The sequence below is a fragment of the Moschus berezovskii genome, chromosome 17, assembly GCF_049115385.1.
Source record: "Moschus berezovskii isolate FMDL1 chromosome 17, NW_MosBer_1.0, whole genome shotgun sequence".
NCBI lineage: Eukaryota > Metazoa > Chordata > Mammalia > Artiodactyla > Moschidae > Moschus > Moschus berezovskii.
Window position 1 is genome coordinate 22,825,976 of NC_142476.1, and position 22,540 is coordinate 22,848,515.

At 47.2% G+C, this 22,540-nt stretch overlaps 2 protein-coding genes across 3 annotated transcripts in view; one reads left to right on the forward strand and one right to left on the reverse strand.

Moving 5' to 3' along the window:
• SMYD2 (SET and MYND domain containing 2) overlaps nucleotides 1-7,670 on the forward strand; it is a 53,166-nt gene extending 45,496 nt beyond the window's left edge. Inside the window, exons 8-12 of the mRNA XM_055419076.2 lie at nucleotides 287-397; nucleotides 1,082-1,202; nucleotides 2,156-2,330; nucleotides 4,989-5,097; nucleotides 7,238-7,670. Coding sequence (XP_055275051.2) covers nucleotides 287-397; nucleotides 1,082-1,202; nucleotides 2,156-2,330; nucleotides 4,989-5,097; nucleotides 7,238-7,318 — 597 coding nt within the window. The 3' untranslated portion in view covers nucleotides 7,319-7,670. The remainder of the gene's footprint in view (nucleotides 1-286; nucleotides 398-1,081; nucleotides 1,203-2,155; nucleotides 2,331-4,988; nucleotides 5,098-7,237) is intronic.
• The window catches only part of PTPN14 (protein tyrosine phosphatase non-receptor type 14), a 205,035-nt gene that overhangs the window by 2,577 nt on the left and 179,918 nt on the right, over nucleotides 1-22,540 (reverse strand). Inside the window, exon 19 of one of the 2 annotated variants that reach the window (XM_055419073.2) lies at nucleotides 11,206-18,524. The exons of the other annotated variant lie outside the window; for it this stretch is intronic. Within the exon in view, the coding sequence (XP_055275048.2) occupies nucleotides 18,396-18,524 (129 nt within the window). The 3' untranslated portion in view covers nucleotides 11,206-18,395. Of the gene's footprint in view, nucleotides 1-11,205; nucleotides 18,525-22,540 lie in introns of those variants that run through there. 2 annotated transcript variants of the gene reach the window in all.

Sequence of the window (22,540 nt, forward strand, 5' to 3'; positions counted from 1 at the left end):
AGCCAAACAGGGAGGACACGGCGTGAGCTGGCCTGTGGCAAACCAACTTTCAGATCCCCTTAGGTTTTTATTGGGCTTCTCTGGTGTCTCAGATGGTAAAGAATCTGCCTGCAATGCAGGAGACCGGGATTCAATCCCTGGGTCCTGGAGAAGGAAATGGCAACCTACTCCAGTGTTCTTGCCTGGAGAATTCCATGGACAGCAGAGCCTGGTAGGTGGCAGTCCTTGGGGTCGCAAAGAGTCCGGACATGACTGAGCAACTAATGCTTTCACTTTTTCACCTTAGATTTTTACCAGCTACATTGACCTCCTGTACCCAACAGAAGATAGGAATGACCGGTTAAGAGATTCTTATTTCTTCACCTGTGAATGCCAGGAATGCACCACCAAAGACAAGGTCAGCACCTTCTCCCAGCACAGATGCTGACTCGACTCTCTCTCAGGACCTTTCTGCCCAGCGAGCGCCCCTGCCTGAGCCGGGCGTCTCCTCCTGTTGTATTTCTGAGCCTTTAAACCTGTTTTACTAGCATAGCCCGGGGGGATCCAGTCAGACCAGTTCTCTGTTCCAACTTGATTCTCAGAGCTGATGAAGACATTTCCATCACATTGTACAACTAAGAGAAGGATTTGCCAAATTGCTATTTCTTTGAGAGAAATGGATGCTCCAAAGAGAGGGAAGGGAGAAAGATGGGTAGAGAGGTCCACCCATAAGGAGGCGGACGGCATTCTCCAGCTTTCCCACCTCCACCAGACTCCACAGAATTTTCTTGGACATCGCCCAGGTTATCTTGTCAGTGCCTTCCCTCCTTATTCTATTCCCTTGACTTCATAGATGTGTGAACAGACATATTTGCCCACAGCAAACATCGAGGCAGGGAGCACCTCAGAAATGAATAGTTTTCTTTCTGTGAGCAGGTAATGAATATTGACCTTTCCTGAGACCTGCTGCCTGATTCCCTTTCATTCTTTCGTAACCTTAGAAGGGACAAGCCTGTACCTCTCTGTGGGAAAATGTGCTGTTTGAGCGATTTACCCATCCGTATGGTTTCCATGGGAAGTAACCTGTGGCCATTTCCCTCAGGATAAGGCCAAGGTGGAAATCCGGAAGCTCAACGACCCCCCGAAGGCAGAAACCATCCGTGACATGGTCAGATATGCGCGCAATGTCATTGAGGAGTTCCGGCGAGCCAAGCACTACAAATATATCCTTTGCAACCTTCCCTGTCTTACAGGGGACGTTGGCGAGCTGGGCGTTAGAAGCAGGAGACGGGTTGGTCTCTGAGTATTGAAGGCAGGACGTTTCCTATCAAGGATGGCCAGGGTGAGGACTTACTGGCCATCCACGACCTGTAGTCAGTTACGTCAAAGTTTCACAATGTTGCCTTTGTCTTATTTCTCTTTGTTGGACTAGTTTGCTCAGGAGCTCATCCCGGTGGAAGGCTTTTATTTTCTAGAAGTGGAGAACAGTTCCTTGAAGACCCTCACTGATTGGGTATCTTCCTTTGGCCAAGGCATCTTCCTGAGGGTTTTGCTGTGTAACAGGTGGAAACAGGCTTATAGGTAGCAGGTCATTTGCCCAGGGCACGCTGTTCAGCAGGGCAGGGTTTTGCCCCAGGTTTGCAGGCACAATCCATATTTTTCACCACCATATTATAGCGTTTTCTTGGGATAGATTTGTACTGAAGAATGAAAACCAGTGAAAGGAAATTAAAGAAAGGCACTTTTTTTTTTTTTTTTTTCCTGAGCGTAAGAAAGAACTTTCCCGTGTTGGAGAACGCTTCCTTAAGAGCTTTAGCAAAAGTTCCCAGCTTGGGTGAGGATTTAGATTTAGCCAGAAGGTTGAAGATTTTTTTATTCTAATCAACATTGTTCACAGCTGAAGGAAGGCTGTGTTCCCTGTGGCTAAAATTCTTTAGTTGTGTTTAACAGCTGAGGTCTTCCGTTTTTCCTAGTTTTTTTTTTTTTTTTTTTCCGTTCCTGAAAAATATATGAGTCCTTTCACTTGCTTGGCTTTCTGTAATTTACTTTTTCAGAGGGTGTAGCTGGGGGTGGAGTGGACAAAATAGTAACTCCCTGCCCCATTTCTGCTGCTGCCCGCCCTTGGGGAGCCTCCTCGCGCACCGCCAGGCCTGTCGGTTCCTTGACTCCACAGCACCCCCTAGTGAGCTGCTGGAGATCTGCGAGCTCAGCCAGGAGAAGATGAGCAGCGTGTTCGAGGACAGTAATGTGTACATGCTGCACATGATGTATCAGGCCATGGGCGTCTGCTTGTACACGCAGGACTGGGAGGGAGCGCTGCGCTACGGACAGAGGATCATCCAGCCCTACAGGTGACTGCCCCGGCTCTCCCTCAGCGCAGCTCGGGGTAGCATGGGGCGGCCTGGAACGCGCCCGAGTCTTCACACTGCCATGCTGGAGCGGGCCTGGAGCAGCTTTCTCTCCTCTCCAGGACATCTGCAGGGGCAGGCTCTGGGTGCTTCCCCTGGGCCCAGCCTGTGCCCTCCACCACCCGGAAGAGACACCCAGCGAGGCAGGTTGAGGTGACAGCGGGTGCGGGGAGGGCTGGGGCAGGACCCCTCCGAGGACCCGTCCCGGATGCTCTGTTCATTGGAGTTAATTCAGACCAGGGTTAAAAAGCCACCAGTCGGTTTCTTTTCCTTGCTGTGCCTTTTCAGTTAAATGGCAGCGAGTAATTGGTTAGTGGTGGTCTCAGAAACGCTTTTTTTCCCTCTCCTTCATTTGCTTTTTTTAAAGTGCAGCCTCAGTTTGCATCAGCTTCTCTGGTGGCTCAGAAGGTAAAGAATCCACCTGCAATGCAGGAGAATTGGGTTCGACCTGTAGGTTGGGAGATCCCCTGGAGGAGGGAATGGCAACCCACTCCAGTATTGTTGCCTAGAGAATCCCAAGGACAGAGGAGCCTGGCAGGCTGTACAGTCCATGGGGTCGCAAAGAGTCAGACACAACTGAGCGACTTTCACTCACTCACTGTTTGCAAATGAGGAAACTCTGGGACTGCTGGTTGCAGTTATTTAATATTCTCCCGTAGATTTGATTAAAGTAAGTTGGATTTTAACCTGTAGTAGTAATGAATGTTAATCGTGGGAAGGTTTCCTGTCGAGAGGGTTAGTAACCCTTAAAGTAAGTGACAGGAGGCGGCTCTGACTAGCTGCTTCAGGGCCAGGCTGACCTAGATCAGATCACTGGGGTGCCTGTTAAACACATTTATGTTAAACTTCACAGAGTCTCTTCAAGACCAAGCGGCTTCAAGTCTCTTGGCATCGCACCTGAAATCTCTGTGTGTCAGAGGCACCCCTTTGCTTTTGCTTAGCTCTCAGTACTCCCTCAAGTTCTAAGATCAGGGCTGTAACTCTGTGTCTAATCTGAATCTCCACTGCCCACTCGGCCCTCCACTTACCCCACAGTGCCATGATAAGCCAGCAGGGGGAGCCCACGGGGCAGCCAGCTCCTAAAATCTGCTCCTGGAAACAGAATTTGATCCTGTGGGGATAATCTCGGAAGGCCATGCACACTTTCCCCCATGAGATCTGTAGGGGGAGAGAGAACTTGCATGAATCTTGGCCTTGTGGTTGCTCTCCCAGCAGGCCTTGCCATGCTCCGCCCTCCATTGGCTTAGGGAGCCCCTCTGGGGAGGCCCAGCCCTGCCTTCCCTGAGTCACTGTGCCATGCTTAGTGGCTCAGTCGTGTCTGACTCTTTGTGACCCCATGGACTGCAGCCCACCAGGCTCCTCTGTCCTTGGGATTCTCTAGGCAAGAATACTGGAGTGGGTTGCCATTCCCTTCTCCAGGGGGTCTTCCCAATCTAGGGATCAAAGCCAGGTCTCCCGCATTGCAGGCAGATTCTTTACCAACTGAGCCACCAGGGAAGCCCAAGAATACTGGACTGGGTAGCCTATCCCTTCTCTAGGGCACCTTCCCAATCCAGGAATCTAACCAGGGTCTCCTGCATTGCAGGCAGATTCTTTACCAGCTGAGCTACCAGGGAAGAATTTGATACTGTGGGGATCCCCAGGGATTCCCCATGCCTGGAAATACAGCTTGAATGTGTCTATGGACTTTGAGGACACAGCAGGTAGAACAGACCAGCCTGTAAATAAACACCTCCAGCTCACAACTCCCTACCCCCAAAAGCCTCCTGGGCTCTGTTCATAGGGAGATGGCTCTTTCCTAGGCAGGCCCCATCAGTCAGCCTTCAGTTGAAACCAGAAAGGGAAGACCTCCTGTATACAAAGCCCTCTCTTGGGCAATGGAGAAAAGAAGTAGGAAGTATGACTTGAGAGAGCTTATAATTTTGCTAAACCAAATGACATCATAGAGTGTGACAGAAAGCTGCGGTCTTGATTCAGTGGTGTGTGTGTATCTTTAAGGATACTGTCTTTTTTAACGTGAGGGCATATTCATAAAGAGGGAATTTACCTTTTTTTTTTTTTTGCTGTGCGGGGTCTTCACTGCGGTGCGCAAGCTTTCTCTAGTTGTGGCATGCCGGTTCTATAGTTGAGACACACAAGCTTAGCTGCCCCAAGACATGTGGGATGTTACTTCCCCGACCAGGGATCAAACCTGCGTCCCATGTGTTGGAAGGCAGGTTCCTAACCACTGGACCATCAAGGAAGTCCCAGGAATTTATTTTAAAAGACATTTTTCCCAATGCCCTGCAGCAGGTGCACCTAAAACAAAAATCTGAGGCTAGGATTGAACTTTGTGTTTATTCGTGTCTTTATGGAGGATCTCCCTGTAGATTCTATGTGGTTTTTCAGAAGCACACAAACTGCATAACAGGCAGTGCATCCACAGTGAGTAGGCAGGGTTGAACCATCCATGTCTTCCACGCAGCACCTGCCAGGATTCTGGAGGAGCCTGGTTGCTGTGGACAGTGCAGCCATCAGCTGGGCAGCCACAGGCTCACTGTGTCTGGCTCGTAGACCCTGTGAAGCTGTTACACGGTGGCCCCTTGTCTTCTCTTTTTCCAGTAAGCACTACCCTCTGTACTCCCTCAACGTGGCCTCCATGTGGCTGAAACTAGGAAGACTGTACATGGGCCTGGAGAACAAAGCTGCTGGGCAGAGAGCCCTGAAGAAGGTGCGTGTGTAATGCAAGGCTGGGCTGCCCAGTGGCGCTTCCTCTCCTGCGGGACGCGGGTGACTGATAGAGCCGCGGAGAATGACCAGCCCTGGGCCACCCTCCAGCCATAGGAGTGGGCAATGGTGGGTTTGCAAGCGGCAGGGGAGGAAGTAATTGTGCCTTTGACAAGCTTGAATCCTGACCTTCCTGTTGAGAAAGGTACGTCCACATTGTGGCTACAGGCTCACAAGTGTGGAGAAGGGGGTACTGCCCCTGTCCCCTGGGAAGCCATGGAAGTGCTAAACATGACCATGCTAAGAGGCCAGCATTATTAAAATGTCTTTTCTGGTCCACTGTAACAGATAAACGGGAAAAAAAAAAAAGGCCAAGAACAGGTCAGAAGACTGTAGTGAAGGAATTCTCCAAAATTCTGCTCTTCAGGGTTTATAGATTCATGATGCCCAATTGTGGTGAAGTCAAGGCATTTGGGCCTGGATAGGCCCTCAGTGTGAGAATTAATGCTTTTGCAGTTTTTAAAATGAACTTAATAATCACTGACAGTGTTTATCCAGTACGGTTACATGTCAGGACCTTCATGTGGTCCTTTTAATTCTCAAAAAAAAATGAGATGGGCTTTCCCAGTGAATAAATTCAGATTCAAGCAGGTTAAGTGATTTGTTGAGGGTACATGGTGAGGTTCTCATTCAAACTGGGGTCCTTCCGAGTTGAACACTTCAAGTCCACCCACTCACGCTGGGACTAACACACAGGGAGAACCAAGGCCCTGGACGCGGTGTTTGCCAGCTGCCCTGTGCCCAGTGGGTGAGGGCGCCAGGCCGTGTGCCTTACCTTACAGAAGCACAGTCACCTTCCTGAGTATCGCTTCTCATTGTTCTTTCTATGGATGTCAGTAGCTGATGAAATACAATCTTTGGGACAGTTGTTATTTATGGAGAAGCCAAAAGTTGATCAACTATAACCTTTGGGACAGTCTCTTTGTACCACTAAGAGAAACACCATTTGTAAAAGTCAGGGTCGTGGACTAGGCCTGGATGCCAAACCCTCCAGATTCCCCAGACCTCCCCAGTACACTCTACAGGAAGATGGAATACGGTCCCACATGGTAGAAGGAAGTGCCAGGGCTGACCGAGCCTGGACGTGGGAATTAAAGATCAAATATTCTGTTTTTGAACCACGGAATTGGTTTTTCTAAGATGACGTTTATTGCCTCAGTGAGGTTGGAAGAACATTAATCAGTTAGGTCTCAGTTGCAGAGTAAGTAAACTAATTGCAGATCCCTGAAGGATAGAGTGGATCTGAGGAAGGAATACAAGTCCTGACATGAACGCAGGGGGTGAGGAGAGACATTTAAATCAGGTGATTCCTGAAGGCTTGCACTTCTTTTGGTTTGAGATCTAGGAAGAGAATAGTAACAGAAAGGAAGGCCAGTCAACAGTCAGAAGCCATCAAAAATTCCCTGTTTGAGGGAATGGGAATAATTTAAGTTTTTCTATCTGTGAATAACACTTTTGAACACAGAAGAGCAAGATAAATTATTATGGATTACATCAGATATATAATTCCTATATGCCAGACACTGTTCTAAACACTTGATGTGTATCAACAACTCTGAGAGGGAGGTATTGCTCCTGTTTTGTTATTACAGATGAGGAAACTTGCACAGGGTAGTTAAGTAAATTGCCCAAGGTCACACGTTTAGGAAGGATGGAGCCACCACACACTCTCTCATTCGAAAGAAACCTTATTAAATATATTCTCTCTGGATTCCTCATATGAAGCTCGTGCCTATTTTTAGGTTTTTAAAGAATACATAAAAAGACGTAAGCATATGCATTAGTGATGCAAACGAAAACCAGAAAGGTTTGTCCCTAAATCATTTCTCTATCATTTTTTCAGCTACTGAAGAATGTTTTCCTCAACAGTAGAGACTGTGTGACTAGTTAGATATGAGACAATCTTGTCTTTTTCCTTTTTTTTTTTTTTTTAAATAAGCCAGACTGGAGGAGAACACAGGCTCTGAAAGCCACTTTGTATCCTGCACCTTCAAGCAGAGAAGTCGAGCCTGAATTAAAGTTAGCCTAGGGGAGGGACGGGGGGCTGGCTTCAAAATCTCAAACCCTGTTCCTCTCTCTCCTAGGCCATTGCCATCATGGAAGTAGCTCATGGCAAAGACCATCCATACATTTCTGAGATCAAACAGGAAATCGAGAGCCACTGAAACTATGCCGACATTTTAGTTTTTATTTAAATCCTAGTGCAGAAACCTTCAAGGATTTGACTATTTCAAATCATTCGCCTCACGCCAGCATTTCTCTAAACTCACTGAATGAAAACATGACTTGCACTTTAACCTTACACACGGCTTACTTGGACATTGATCTTAATCTTTGACCTAAAATATCAAATTCATTTTTGAATGCTTCCCCCCCCGAGATTATGGCATGGTTTCGTATATTATACTTTGGACAGATTGTGTTTAAAAATTTAGTTATTTTTCCCTTCACAACTACTGTAATGTTCTAAACAAACATGAATGATGAAAGAGAATAAAAAAGATAATAGTATTTGGAGTTTGTGTTTTCCTCTGTTGGGTTAAAGTGAAAGTCACTCAGTCATGTTCAATTCTTTGCCACCCCGTGGACTGTAGCCCACCAGGCTCCTTTGTGAAATTCTCCAGGCAAGAATACTGGAATGGGTTGCCATTCCCTCCACCAGGGGATCTTCCCGACCAAGAGATTGAGCCCACGTCTCCCACATTTCAGGCAGATTCTCTACCATCTGAGTAACGAAGGAAGCCCCCTTTGTTGGCTGGGGGAACATCAGAGACATCACTAGATGGTCAAAGGTCCATCTAGTCAAAGCTATGGTTTTTTCCAGTAGTCATGTACAGATGTGAAAGTTGGACCATAAAGAAGGCTGAGCACTGAAAAATTGATGCTTTTGAACTGCGATGCTGGAGAAGACTCTTGAAAGTCCCTTGGACAGCAGGGAGATCAAACCAGTCAATCGCACAGGAAATCAACCCTGAATATTCATTGGAAAGACTAATGCTGAAGCTGAAGCGCCAATACTTTTGCCACCTGCTACAAAGAGACGACTCATTGGAAAAGACCCTGATGCAGGGAAAGATTCAGGGCAGGAAGAGAGGAGGACAACAGCAGATGAGATGATTGGATGGCATCATTGATGCAACGGACATCATGAGTCTGAGCAAACTCTGGGAGATTGTGAAGGACAGGGAAGCCTGGCGTGCTGTAGTCCATGGGGTCACAAAGAGTCAGACAAGACTTAGTGACTGAACAGCTAGTGTAGTTTTCATTTCAGTTATTATATTCTTCATCTCTGGTTTTCTTTGTTCTCTAATTTTTTGTTAAAAACTTGTAACTTCTCGCTCTGGGCATGCATTCTTGTCCCGAGTTCTTTACAGTCATCACTCTGAACACTTTCTCTGGTAGATTGCCTAGCTCCACTTCACTTAGTTCTTCTGGCTTCTTCGTCTGGTTCCTTCGCCTGGAACATCTTCCTGTGCCACCTTATTTTGTCTGAATTGCTGTTTGTATTTTATGTGTATGGTAGCTTACATTTCTCGACCTTGGAGAAGTGGCCCTCTGTAGGAGATGTCCTCTGTTTCCCAGCAGAACACTCCCTCTTGTTGCCCAAGCTGTATGCTCTATGAGTTCCCTCTAAGAGGGCTGCATGTATCCTTCTTCTGGGGGGCTATGTGGGTGGTCTGGTAAGTTTGGCCCCTAGTCTGGTTGGTTGTCATCCCTGCCTTGTATGGATGCTGCTGGTTAGGGGGCCTGGTCTTGAGGCAGCTGAATGCAGAACCCTTCGGGGCCTTGGGCTGGTGCTGGCTCACTGGTGGGCAGAGTCAGGGCCCAGAAGATGCCAGGGCTGTTGCCTGCCCACTGGTGGGTGATGCCAGGTCCTGGATTTACTGCTGGCCTACTGGTAGGCAGAGCTGGGTCCTGGAGTTTGATTACGGGGCTCGGAGATCCCAGAGCTGTTTTCGGATTGCTGTCAGGGCTGGGGGAGACCCAGTTCCTGGGTCTGGTTACTGGAGACCGGTTACTGACACAGTTGGGTGTGGGGTCTGGGGTGTCTCAGAGCTTGTGTTGCCCTGCTGGTGGGCAGTGCCAGGAACTGGCTGATTCCAGGGTAGGGACTGGACTCTTTTGGATGGACTCATTCCACTGCAAGATTATGGTTTTCTTTGGTGTGGTATCTGCCCCCTGGTGAGTAAGACTGGTCTAGAGCAGGGCTGGGGCATGTCCACTGGTGGATGAGGTGGGTGCTGGACCCCTGGTGGGCAAGGCCCAGTGTAAAGGTATGTCGAGAGGTGGCTGTGGGCTCAGGGAGCTTCTCTGCAGCCTGTGTGCTAATGAATGAGGCTGTGTCACTCCCCAGTTAGCTGATTGGCCCGGGGCAGCCCAGCGCTGGCCCCTACAGGCTGTTGGGTGGGGCCCAGATTTGGTACAAATGAGCTGGAGGGAGGATCCCACGATGGCCCCAATGTCTGCGTGGTAGAACGCCCTCAGTATGGCTACCGCCAGTGTCCACATCCGCAGGATAAGCCACGGCCATCCCTGCCTCTCAAGACCTGCAGGTAGGTTTCACCCAGGCTCCTATCAAATTGCTGCTTTTTGCTGGGTCCCGAAATGCAAGAGGTTTTGCATGCACCCTTTAAGAGTGAAGTCTCCATTTCCCCCAGTCCTGTGTGGGGCTGCTGAAATTAAGCCCCATGGGCCTTCAAAGCCAAGTGCTCTGGGGGTTTATCTTCCTAGTGCAGGACCCCCAGGCGGGAGAGACTGATCGGGGGGCTCAGACCCCTCACTCCTGTGGGAGAACCACTGCAATAGAGTTATTTTCCAGTTCGTGGGTCACCCCGGGACCCAGGGAGTGTGGGACTTGACTATGTCCCGAGTCCGCCTCTGCTGCCCCTTCTCGGAGTGGATCCTTGTCTCATGTCTGTAGTTGGAGAAGCTCTTTGCTGGTGGGTTCCAGCTTGTTCATCGGTGGTGCTGCAGACAGTTGTGATTTTGGGGGTGTTCGTGAGAGGAGGGGAGCTGAGGCTCTGAGGATCTCTCATCAGCTTTTCTTTTCAAACATGTCGTTTTTCTTTTAAAGACGTTATCATTGTCTTGTTGCCACGGTCAGCTTCTACGTAGAATGACCCGTGTGTTTAGTGAAGTTTGCTTGCATCTCCTGTGCCCCCGGGTGGCGTACGGTGCCTTCCATCTTCATGATGTGAAACAAGCCGGGACGCCTCTGTGGGCGAATGACTTCTTGTACAGTGATAGGGTTGAAAAGTGGGTCAGTCGCTGAAGTGGTTATAGAGCCCTGTTACTCATCAGAGAGACATGAAAAGTGTCCACCCTCATCACCAGGGGCTCCCTGTGAGAGTCTATAGCAGTTGATTGGTTGGCTGAAAATATGGGCTGGGGCTGTGCTCTGCCCTGCTCAGTCGTGTCTGACTCTTTGTGACCTGACCCACTGGACTGCAGCTCACCAGGCTCCTCTGTCCATGGGATTCTCCAGGCAAGAATACTGGAGTGGGTAGCCATGCCTTCCTCCAGGGGATCCTCCCGATCCAGGGATCGAATCCACGTCTCTTGTGTCTCCTGCATCGGCAGACAGATTATTTACCACTGCGCCACCTGGGAAGCCATTTTTAAAGAGATGAGTCATGCTGTTAATAAACTTGAAAGACAGAAACAAGAATTTGGGTTTTCTATAGCAGCCTCTGCCCATCTTTTCTTGATCGACAGCTTGGGATCTGAATAAATGACAGTGGGGTGGGGACAGCACGTTCTTGGCATTTAATAAGGGTTGTCACTAGCAGTGAGAAAGCCCCATTTCTAGGTTCTTCATACTGCATTTACCTAGCAATTACCCCTTTCACGTTTTGTTCTAACAATGATGACTTTGGGAAATTTCAAACTAATTCTTCAGCGTGTTATACAGGAATGAAAAGTGGGTAGAAATAAATGGGCTTTAAAGAAGTTAAAAAGCAGGTTTTTCCCAGGCACATTTGCCTATGAAAATAATCCTGAAAGTAAGTAGATGCTTTCAACTAAGGCAAAACATACAGAGTACAGAAAAGATTCAACTGTTTTCTCTGAAAAAAAAAAAAAAAAGTTTATTGCATTTGGAAGTCAATAGATATCTTTTACAAAAAAGGTTAGAATAAAGATCTCACATTTGTAAAGGCACATATGAAACATTTTACAGCAATGACAAGGGCAGTGAGAACATAAAACAATACACAACCAGGACCAATATCTAAAGACTTTATAAAAACAGATAAGAAACAGTGCAAAAATACTGTCAAAAGTCAGTTTCATACACTTCATAACTGCGTATAAAACTGGCAAGCATAAGCTTATTTACTGATATAAAAAAGCACATAGAATAGCATGCATAGATTTATTTAAGGCTTTAATATTATCGAGAGAGAGTCTATGAAAGTAAAGTTGACATGTGAATATTAATCACTCCCCAACTCAGGGAATGTCCTCTAAATGTCTCCCCCTCCCCCTCTCCTTACAACTAGCTTGTTGTAATGAGACTGGACTTCCATCTTGCAAGGGAGCAAGTGGACACCTTGGGGAAAGCATGTTCTCAGGATCCCAAGTCCCCACTCTGGAATGCTTGTCTCACAGCAATAACTCGATAGGTGGTTAAAGGTCCAGGTCAGTCCATGCCAGCCTGCCAGCCCTACGGCTGACAGCCCTGCAGTTCAGTTGTGTTGGATATCAGAAGGTTTCCGTGGACTGACTCAAGAGCCTTAAGAACAAACCGGTTTCTACATCAGGGACTTGTCTGTACATCCGAAATGAGACCTATTAAATGTCAACTGGCTTGAATGATACAACAATTGACAACATATTAAAGACAGAGATCAAGGAAAACTTCAAAATACTGACTTAAGTAGCACAACTGTAGTCCAGTGAAACAAAATAGATTAGCATGTTACTTGATGTAACACAGGTTATATAAGGTTACACATTTAATAGTCATCTGCATATGTAAACCCTTTTTATCCCATTTACATATATACCCTCAAGCAAGTCAGCTGACTATTGAAGGAACAAAGGACATATACAGGAAATCATCTCTGATGAAGAGTAACCTTACTTTTAAAAGGATAAGTTTCATAGATTTTAAAGATTCCAAACTGGCAAGAAAAGTTCAGTAACATTTTACAATGTTCACGTTGGGGGTAGAAAATGGCTCTGAATTACAGCTCTCAGTTCCAAGCTGCAGGTATTTATTAGCTAACACTGCAGTTCAGGGAGGTGGGCGGCCCCTGAGAAATGCTGAGAATACCAGGCACCTCTCCTCTGAGAGCCAGTCGAGCTCAACTCGGAGCAGGATTCCTGAGCTGTTAGCAAAACACCCAAGGCACAAAAAGACCCCAATCCAATGTTTTCAGGTTTGCCCCCAAGACCTCTGTCAGGTAAGGTGGCCTCTGTGTTTCCCCTGAGGAGGAGGTTGGGAAGAAAGGTCCCATCACAGACTGGATGAATAGCATTCCTGCCCCTCCCTAGACAGCTTTGCAGCTTGTAAAAAGTCCACAAAGAGCCCAGAGCTTCACCCGTTTCACCGGCCAGGCTGTGTAGAGGCCACGATGAAAGGAACACGGTCTGCAGGAAGGGGCTGGAGACGATCTGACCACAACATGTCACTATGCCAAAGGCAGCCACTGGGGATCCATAGAAGGTCACCTCAAAATAAGCCTGAGAGACTGCTGCAATCTTTGTTCAAACAGGACTCATCATCGGACCCAGCTTTTCTTTCATCCCTTCTAGTCCTGAACGACAGTGTCGATCACCAAGGGGAAAAGAAGGTGGAAGGTCAACTTCCTGGTTGCTGACAGCACCTGGCTATTTTCATTCTGGTTACTTCCATTTGCCAGATTCTATTCCTTGAAACCACACAAATGCCAGATTCTACTTTTTGAAACTATAGAAGCATGTTAAGATAAGAATTAGATTTCCTAATTTCATAATTTGGAGAGATTTTAAAGAGTGAGTCCCTATGACTAGATTCAACTGTTTTGTAAGGGTTGCACTAGGAGGGTAAGGAAGGAAAAGGTGTTGCTGTTGAGAGCTGTTCCATAAAAGCAAATGAGAAAAGGAAAGGTCGGCACCATCCTAAGTGCATGCGGGAGAGGGTGACATCAGAAAGTATTCCCACCTGTGCTCTCAAGTGAGACAGGGAACCGCCATTATGTATTGACATCTTCCTGGTTCTCATGCCCTGATTACGAACATGGCATGCTGCGGGGGATGCTCCACTCTGCAGCCACCCGGGGCCCCCCAGGAGAGACACATTCAAGACTCCCAGGAGCTGCGATGGCTAACTCTGGAGCCGTGTGGATGAGCAAAACATTCTGCTGAAAAGGCTGCCAGCAAAGGGAGGGCCACTAGCAAGCAAGGGAAGGGGTCTTCCTGAGCAGTAGATCGAGGCAGGCATCAGAATCCAGAATGTTTGTCAAGCTCTCCCACAACAGCGAGGACACAGTTTAAAACGACCAGCAAGGGTGGAACCGATCTTCCCATTGCAGCGAGGTCTTGCCTAGGAGTGGAGCCTCATTTCCGTCTCTCTGACCTCGCAGAGAAGGACGGAATAGGAGACACCCCTGAGTTCAAAAAATTCTTTGAGTCAAGAACGTTAGCAACTCCAAAGCTTATCTAAAAAGCCTTCCTCTTCCTCCCCCCATTTAAAACTCTTCTCTGGGCAAGCTCCTGGTGTTTTGGGGGGAAAGAATGGTCTTGAAGGCCCAAAGCATGGCAGAGGGAACAGAGACTTTCTAGACAGATGCTCATCATAGTCAGGCTTGCCCGTCAGCTTACGCCCTCCTGTCTTAAAGTGTCCCTGAATTTATTTTTAAAATGGGAAGGCCGACCGTAGCTGAGCAATGGGGACTGATGCACATCCTCCCTCTAACAGCACCAAACAGCGATAAATTATGCAGCCGTGTGACAGCGAGTGGATGCCAGGTATTCAGTGCCGGCCTCATGGACATCTTAATAGAGAACTTCAAGCCTTGAGAAAGAAGATGCAGCTATAATAAGCAGGAAAAAATAAGTAGTGAGCTGGTAAAAACACCTACCCATCTGAGTTCCTAATGGAAATTAAAAAAGCTCAGAGCAGGCCGGATAAAGGCTGAGTATTGGGCAAGCAGGTCATCGAGTTTCTCGGCACCCTATGAAGAACAGCGATTTTCAGGGTAATACATATGAGTTGGCGGAATTTGACTGAATACAGCTGCCCGTTTCTCCCAGGAATGCTGCTGTTCCTTTCAACAGTAAGGTCTTCTGCCCCCAAAATGTCTCAGAAGCTGAGGCAAAGAGAAGGACCACTCTGCTACCTTGCTCAGAGCTCACAAGTGTCAAACATAATCTTAACGTCCCAGAGATTTCCACCCTGTAGGGCCAACTAGGACTGTTTCAGCTGGCCAACTAGTTTGTTACCCGTAAAGTTCTAGACCAATGGAAATTTTGTGCAGTCTCCATGAAAACCCCAAATTTCTCCACTGGAAAGTAGTGCTAGATGAATTGTTACTTTGCTCACAAAAAGAAATGACTAAATAAGAGCATGATAAATGCCTGATAAAATCCATAGGCCATAAAACAAAACACAGTTGCAGAAGAATCTTTGGTAAAACATGAGGAAACTGAATTCCCACAAAGAGCCACCTTAACAGCCCAACAGGAATCATTTGGTGCTTCTGGAAGTTTCTTACTCTAGGATGCTGACAGTTATTCCCAACATGAAGGAGGAATGAAGGGTAGATTAACACTGATAGGCCTGTGACTCAATCCCCATTCGTTGAATCTAAGCTCCAGGCAAACATATTAGAAGGTCCCTGTGCTTGCCCACCCCTTGACCTCAACTGACTGACAGATTCCTCTCCCCCCCAAAAAGTCAATAACTACCCACTTTCTCCATCATATACACAACTAGAAGAGGGGAAGAGATTTGAAAGCACATTTTGCTTTGTCACTCTGGACAACTTTGGGCCCACAGATTATGTTCCATAACAACTGGGCTGAGGCCAGCTAATACGGACTATACATCAACAAAGAACAGCGGCTGAAAACCCCCAGACATGTGCCTGATGACCAGCCCTGTATGGGAATCCAAAGTGTGCTGACATCTCTGCAAAGTGTGGCTGCAAGCCCTGGGAGACAGCCCACTCACCAGGTGGGGCAAGGGTCGCTGCAGCAAGGCCACCGGTTCACAGAAAGAACCCAACGTACACGCGTTTGTGTTCATTAGCTCTTGAGAAAGACATATGGCGCACTGGGGTCCACACTAGTCAAGGGGAAGAAACAACTGTACATATTAGGTTGATCCGAGTGAATTTTCTGTCACTGTAAATTTAAAAAAATGGTCCAAATACTGGAAATTTCATAGGAGTCAACCTGGAAAAAGATAAGAAAGGTCAGCAGCTGGATCAGAGTGCTGCAGCCACTGTAGCCACCAGTGTTTATAGAAAAAGCCGAGTGTAGGCAGCATAAAGGTTAAATGTGGCCTTGGCAGCCAATGGACAAGTCCCACAGGACCCCACCAGGCAGAGCCCACAAGGAGCCTCTATCCAGGCCGAAGGAGGAAGGTGCCAGAGGACCAAGGGACTTGGAGGCAAAGACTCACGATAGTCAGAAAAAGTTGTGCTTCTCAATCTAGGCCCACAAATGCAGAAGTAAAGTTCTCCAAAGTTTATTACTCAAAACAGTCCACTCACTCAGGAGATGAGTGAGTTCCTGAGATGTTTATTACTCAAAACAGTCCACTCACTCAGGAGATGTCCCTGACCTTACTGTTCTCTCCAGCTGAGGGGAGGAACCCAATTCCTTGCCTATAAAGGGACCAGCAATTGGCATCCCTACCTAAAGCCACCAAATCCTTATCTGCTTCCCATCCAGGGAAAGAGATGGGTCTAAAGATAAATACAGCCAAAAGGCGGTGTCTCCTTAGAGCCTAAGGATTCCAATAAATCACAGCAGGACATGGTCTGGCTTGGCTGGCAGCCTCAGTCCAGCTCAAGGATGAAGACATCAACTCAGCTCCCCCTGGTCCACGGACCACAGTAAACAAGGATGAACCCTGGGTCAACACATCCAAATGAGACAAAGAAACAAGACATTTCAACCAGAAAAACTGCAAACCCAGAGGCCTGAAAATGTTGGACGGCCTTGTGGTGACATAGTATCTTTTTTTCCCCCCTCCATTTTTTATTTTCTCCCCACTGCAGCAACAGACCCCGGCAGCTCCAGCTTCAGACTTGATATGTCGTCAGGAACTCATTCCAAAAGCTCTAACTAGATAACTAATTTAATACACTTTGCTTCAAGGTTTATTCCTTGGCTTGCTTCCCAGATATAAAGCATCTCTGGGCAATTATGATGCAGATGCCACTGAAAGGACTTTAAATGGCTGCTGCTAATTTAACGGGAGACAGGTTGGCATTTACTGGAGATGCGAAAAGGAATGCAAAATGGGCTCAAGGACCAAAAGCATTTTTTTTTTAAAAAAACAAAATACGGGGAATCACTTTTAAATGTTTTCCTTTGGGTTTCAATATAGACTCTGGCTAGGACGTTGGATACCAAACCTACTTCTTCTCTACATTTTGTGCATTCATGAATATTCCCTTGGCCCCAGGTGGCAACAGAGGGTGAGCTGAAAGGAGGTCCAAGGGTGATGGGCTCAAAGAGACTGCACATCTACTGGCTGCCCCCATGAGACATCAACAGTGCCCACGCAGGGGGCTGAGAGAGGAAGGAGGAATGCCGATGTGGTTCATCACACAATAAGCCAGTAACTGCAGACCAACCGTTAAAACATCCCTACTGGCAGAGAATCCCAAGGATGGAAAGTCTCTAAGGAAAAGGAAACAAGTACCTCTCTGCCTGCGGATGATCCATGTTCTGAGCATCTCCTCGTGAGAGTTATGAGCTCCGATCCACTGAAAATACATATCATCCTAGTGGTTTGCCTTTTTCAGATCATTCAGCAAAATCCCAGACCCTCGGGGGCTCAGTAGAAGCTCCACTCCTGACTGATTCTTCAGTCCTTGGGGGAGAAGGGAAGAGACCCTCCCTCACCAGATACTCTGAGGCCAAATACAGACTCAGGTGTGAAACTGAGTCTGGCCAGGTATGAAACCAAGTTGATTTATACTCCGAAGAAGCCCATCGGGAATCAGCTTCCACACCAGTCTATTGTTGTGTGGTGACTAGAAATCACAAAGGCACACTCCTTCTGGTGGGTTGGATGCCATTCTTTCCATGTATTTACAGTTCAGGAGGCGGTGGGGGGGGGAAGCTAGCAGTGGAGGCATACATCATGGAATACCCACAAAGGTCAATTTTAAGAACAAAGCCACAACTGAAAAGTTGTACCAAGAAAAGCCAGGTGACAGAAGAATTCCCCAAAGTCAGCAAGAGGGAAAGTACCTGGAACATGCTTTATTGTGTACTAACCTATGAAGTTCAGGACGGTGACCAGTGAACCAATGCTGTTGTAGTTTGGTCACTCAGCATGTCTGACTCTTTGTGACCCCATGGACTGTAGCCTGCCAGGCTCCTCTGTCCATGGGATTCTCCTAGGCGAGAATACTGGAGTGGGTTGTCATTCCCTCCTCCAGGGGATCTTCCCCACCCAGGGATCAAACCCGTGTGTCTCTTCTATCTCCTGCATTGGCAGGTGGGTTCTTTATGACTAAAGCTGCCTGGAAAGCCCCCATCAAGCCACAGGAACCCCCAATATAACAGAATAGTGTTGTTTTTCCCCTTCAGAAATACGGCCTTAGCCCTTTATATTCTAGGATGCACTCATTTTCTTGCCATCTTTGATTTGGATATGCGCAATTAGGCTGATGAATTTCAGGGTTGGTCATAAATCTGGCTGCAACTTCACTAGAGATGTGTTCCCTTCTGCCTCTGCCCGCAAAGGAGGCACCAGGCAACCCTCCCTCCGTACAGCCCTATTTACACTGCAGATCAGTCAAAATGTGCTTCAAATGAAAAGGACTATATTATTGTGAAAACTGCCATAGGATGATTCACAAAAGTTATCCCAAAGGAAGAAAAAATAAATTATCTCATATAAAATAGTACATGATGTTTGTGAGTGATCTTGGCTCCCGCCTTCAGGGAGTCCATGGCCTGCCTGCTCCGGCCATCTGCACCCTGTTGGGAAACAGATGTTGTCTGGAGGTGTTTCCCCATTCGTGAGATGGAGCTGGGTCCCTCTTCTGGGAACTGACGTCAGGGATGCGGGGGTTAAATGAGTCTGGAGTTTTGGAGAAACTGGATGAGGACCTGGTAGACAAACTTGTACTGAGCGATGGTCTGGATCATAAACATTCTTTGCTCCCTGAGGAGCCTCAGCATCATTGGTACTTCCACCTTCTGCAAGAAAAGAAAAGATTCTGAGATGGTGGTGGTGGGGGGAGCTTCCCTTAAGTCATTTCTCATTCCAAGTAAATACACGGAATGAGAAATAGTAAATACATTCTATTTACTATTAAATAGATAGTACATACAATATATGTATTTACTTGCGGCCCCTTGTACAGGTACGGGAGGAAGCTGAAGACAACCCCCTCTAGGTTATCCCCGTCAAAGACCATGCCTACAACTGGAGAAGCTGGTTGTCCCACACCACTGGTGTGATATTTTAAATACAGACCAGTCTGTTAGAGAAAACAAAGAGGCTGGAGTTAAACCCAATCGGTTCCTCTCAAGGCCACCATGGCCCAATGGTAGGATTTAAGCCAGTTATGGGTCTTTATTTCTTCTTCTGTGATATCAGGATCCCGATGCTTTCCTTTAACGCCATGTAGCCTTGACCAAGTCAGTGATGGGTCCTCGGCAATAACGCGGGATGATAAACCACACCCAGCTCACAGGATCAAATGAAGAAGTGCATGTAAAGCCTTTAGCACAGTGTCTGGCACACAAGCGCTCTCGATAAAGGCTACTCAGTGTCTCAGTGAAATAAGAACACCTGTGCCCATCCTGCTATCTCGCAGAACCTTGGGTATAACCATGTGAGATAATTTATGTGTAAACCTTTAAAATGTCAAAGCACAATCTCTGGACACCAGTCATGTTTGGAATGATAGCCTTTAACTAACAATATCTTGAGTGTTAAATGAGATTGCCTATGTGTAAATTCTTTGAGGATCTCCAATGGAAAAGAATGAAAACAATGGGTCACCGGTGCCCTGGTGTGCCCTCCCTTCTGTCACTTCCATCCTCCTGGACCAGCTGGGGCAGAAGCACCATGGAGTCCATGTGCCATTGCGGCCTTGGCACACGTCCCCCTGCTCTGGGAGCCCTTAGTCCAGGGAAACAACCACACCCATGAAATTACCAAGGACTCAGCAAGCATTGAAAACAGTAATAAAAACTCAGTCATATGTCTTCTCTTCCTTTACTTTCAAAAGGCATTTCAGCTATTTCCAAATTTTGTGTAGCTACGATACCACACATGCCATCCTATTTTGCTGAGCTTCTCCGCAACGAGTTAAGTAACACCCCCCACAGATTTAAAAGGGACAAGTCCCTGGTAATAAGGAAAGAGAAAACAGCATGTGAATCCTCCAACTATTAGTCAAAATACAGAGCCTAGATCATAAGCTTCTGATGGCAACTAGTGTGTCTGTGTCTAAACTCTATTCCAAAGTGACTGACATGGTATACAACAGAGCCCACCTAACACAGACAATTAACATACTGCACAATGAGCCTTGCTCTGTGTTGGGCCCTGCATATGAGGATAGAATAAGACTGTTTTCACCTCGTACCCATCAAAGGCTTTGACAAGAGAGGCAGAGTCACACAGGAGCTAAGAGTTCATCTCCCTGTGCCTCAGTTTCTCTTTGTTAGAGGCGGGTTCTAATAGGGGTTCTCCACGCAGGAATACTAGAATGGGTCGCCATGCCCTCTGTGGGGTCATAGAGAGTCAGATGTGACTGAAGTGACTTAGCAAGCACGCACACACTAGCAGGACCTCTCTCATGAGGTCACCATAAAGGCTACGAGTTGTAAGGCTCTTGAAATAGTGGTGGGGCACGTATGAGTGCTCAGTTGCTTCAGTTGTGTCAGACTTTTTGGGACCCCATGAACTGTAGCCCACCAGGCTCCTCTCTCCATGAGATTCTCCAGGTAAGAATGCTGGAGTGGGTTGCCATGCTCTCTTCCCAGGGATCTGACCAACCCAAGGATTGAACCCAAGTCTCCTGCATTGCAGGCAGACTCTTTACTGCTGAGTCACCAGGGAAGCCCCCGTGTTGGCAAACAGTAAATGCTAAACACATGTTCGTTGTGGTTATTATAATATTTTCATTCTCCTCGTCATCATCACCACCCCTTCATCACCTCCACCACCCTCTTCACCATCCATATTACCTCCTCCACCACCACCAGCTCCTTTGCTTCCACATTTTCCTCCAATCCCACACTATCTCCCCAACTTCTCTACTTCTATCATCATCACCACCACTACCACCTTCTTACCTCCACCATCACTTCCATTTCCCTCTCTGCCACCAGCAGATCATCATGATCACTGCCATCTCCCTCACCTGTAAGACTCAGCCCCCGAGGCTGATCAAGGGTGGTGCCCTAGCTGATGTGGGGCCGTCTGGGGACAAGACAAAGGTTCCCCTGGTCCTCAATGAAACCCTTCAACCTGCCTTGAAGATTCACTCCCTCAGGCTCCGCTGTCCATTGTCCCTAACTCAAGGAATCAGGAGGCTGTCGATGCTTTTTCTACCTTGTTTAGGAGACATTTTCTCCCCCTACTCTATGAACGGGGGAGGAGGGGGTAACTGATTCAGAAAAGCAGCAAGATCAAGACAGCTTGCTATGTGGCTAGTGAGAACCTGACCTTTTGTAATTTAGCTGATCTGGGACAGGCAGCCAGGAGAGAGTATCACAAACCATGAAACTGCTGCATTCTGGAGGAAAAAAAAAATGTATGGGCACTGAAATGTTACAGCTCACATTCAGTGACCAAGAGTAACAGGACACTCAGAGGCTTCTCAGGGCAGCCCCGGAGAATCCCCTCCCGTTCCTACCACACAGCTACCCAACTTCACAGCAAGGATCTTCACTCTGATAAAAAGCATCTCACCAAGAAAATTAAAACTCTATGGATTACAGACTAAAACATAAAGTGTCCATGATCCAGAAGACAGGACAAGAAGACGGGAAGTTTAGACAGGAGAAAAATGGGATACCCAATTTGATACCGATTTAGCAAAATCTTTTGTTTAAAAAAAAACAAAGCCACGTGGACCCACTCCTAAAGTAAGGGTTTGAATTTTATTAGACAGGCCTGAAGCAGAACAAGTAGAGAACTCTTCTCTCCCTAGCCATACCAATATCAGTTATGGGAAACGGCACAGATAAGGCTGACTGTATTTGTGCTAGGGGAAGGGAAGTGAAAAATATGAGTCATCTTGCTATCTTGGAATATCAATGGGAACAGAAGTCCTTTTTGGACTGACCGCACGTTCCCGTAAAGAATGTTCTGGCATGCAACTGGGCATTGAGGAAATCCGCTCTGTCTGGACAAACCCCGTGGAGGGTCTAATCGCCCCAAGCCTTCACCAAGTCCACACAGGGTGCTCATGGCCAAATCCCTCACTCTGCACCAAGCTGGCTCCAACACGTGTTCTTTATGTTCCCCTGGGCCAGTGACATCTGGAGATCAATAAGCCCTCATGTCATCGCATTAGTGAGGCTCAGTCTTTGATGGGTCTCCAAAGAGCGTTCAGAACAGAGCGAGCCTTCATGTCAGACAAGACAGAGAAAACAGCTTGTCATAGTCGAGAAGGAGGAAAGGGAAGTGCAGGAGGGTATGTGGGGAATGGAGAAAAGGGGAGTTTGTCAAAGAAACTGATATGAGGACAAGATCTCTCAGTGGAGCACAGACGACGAGGCCCGTTCTCCTCCCCAGGAACCCACTGGCGGCACCAGGGGAGCTGGGGTCCGCTGCAGTCACATGTACCCTGTTGCCTCTGTCTCTCAATCCATCTTCCCAGCACTGAGTGGATCTGGGACTTAGTGGTAAGCCATTATCCTAACAGAAACTCCTAGAGATTTCTAGCAGTGACAGGGAAGCAAACAACCCAGAAATCTTCCGTGAGAAAAAAGGATAAAAACTCACAGAAGATGATGAGATTTCTGTGACGTAGACTCAACTGATTCCGCGATGGGCATTTCGTTCCCCAACAGAATGTTTGTGTGTTTGAACAATAGGCCACATTGATATAACCCCTCCTCTACTTTTTAACAGCATAAACATTCATACGTACAGGCTGAAAGTTTCCAAAATTAACTTTTTATAGGCAGGGAACTTAAAATATCCTTTGAACATGTTTAAACTCGGCATCGACTGTTTTCCTAGATGTTTC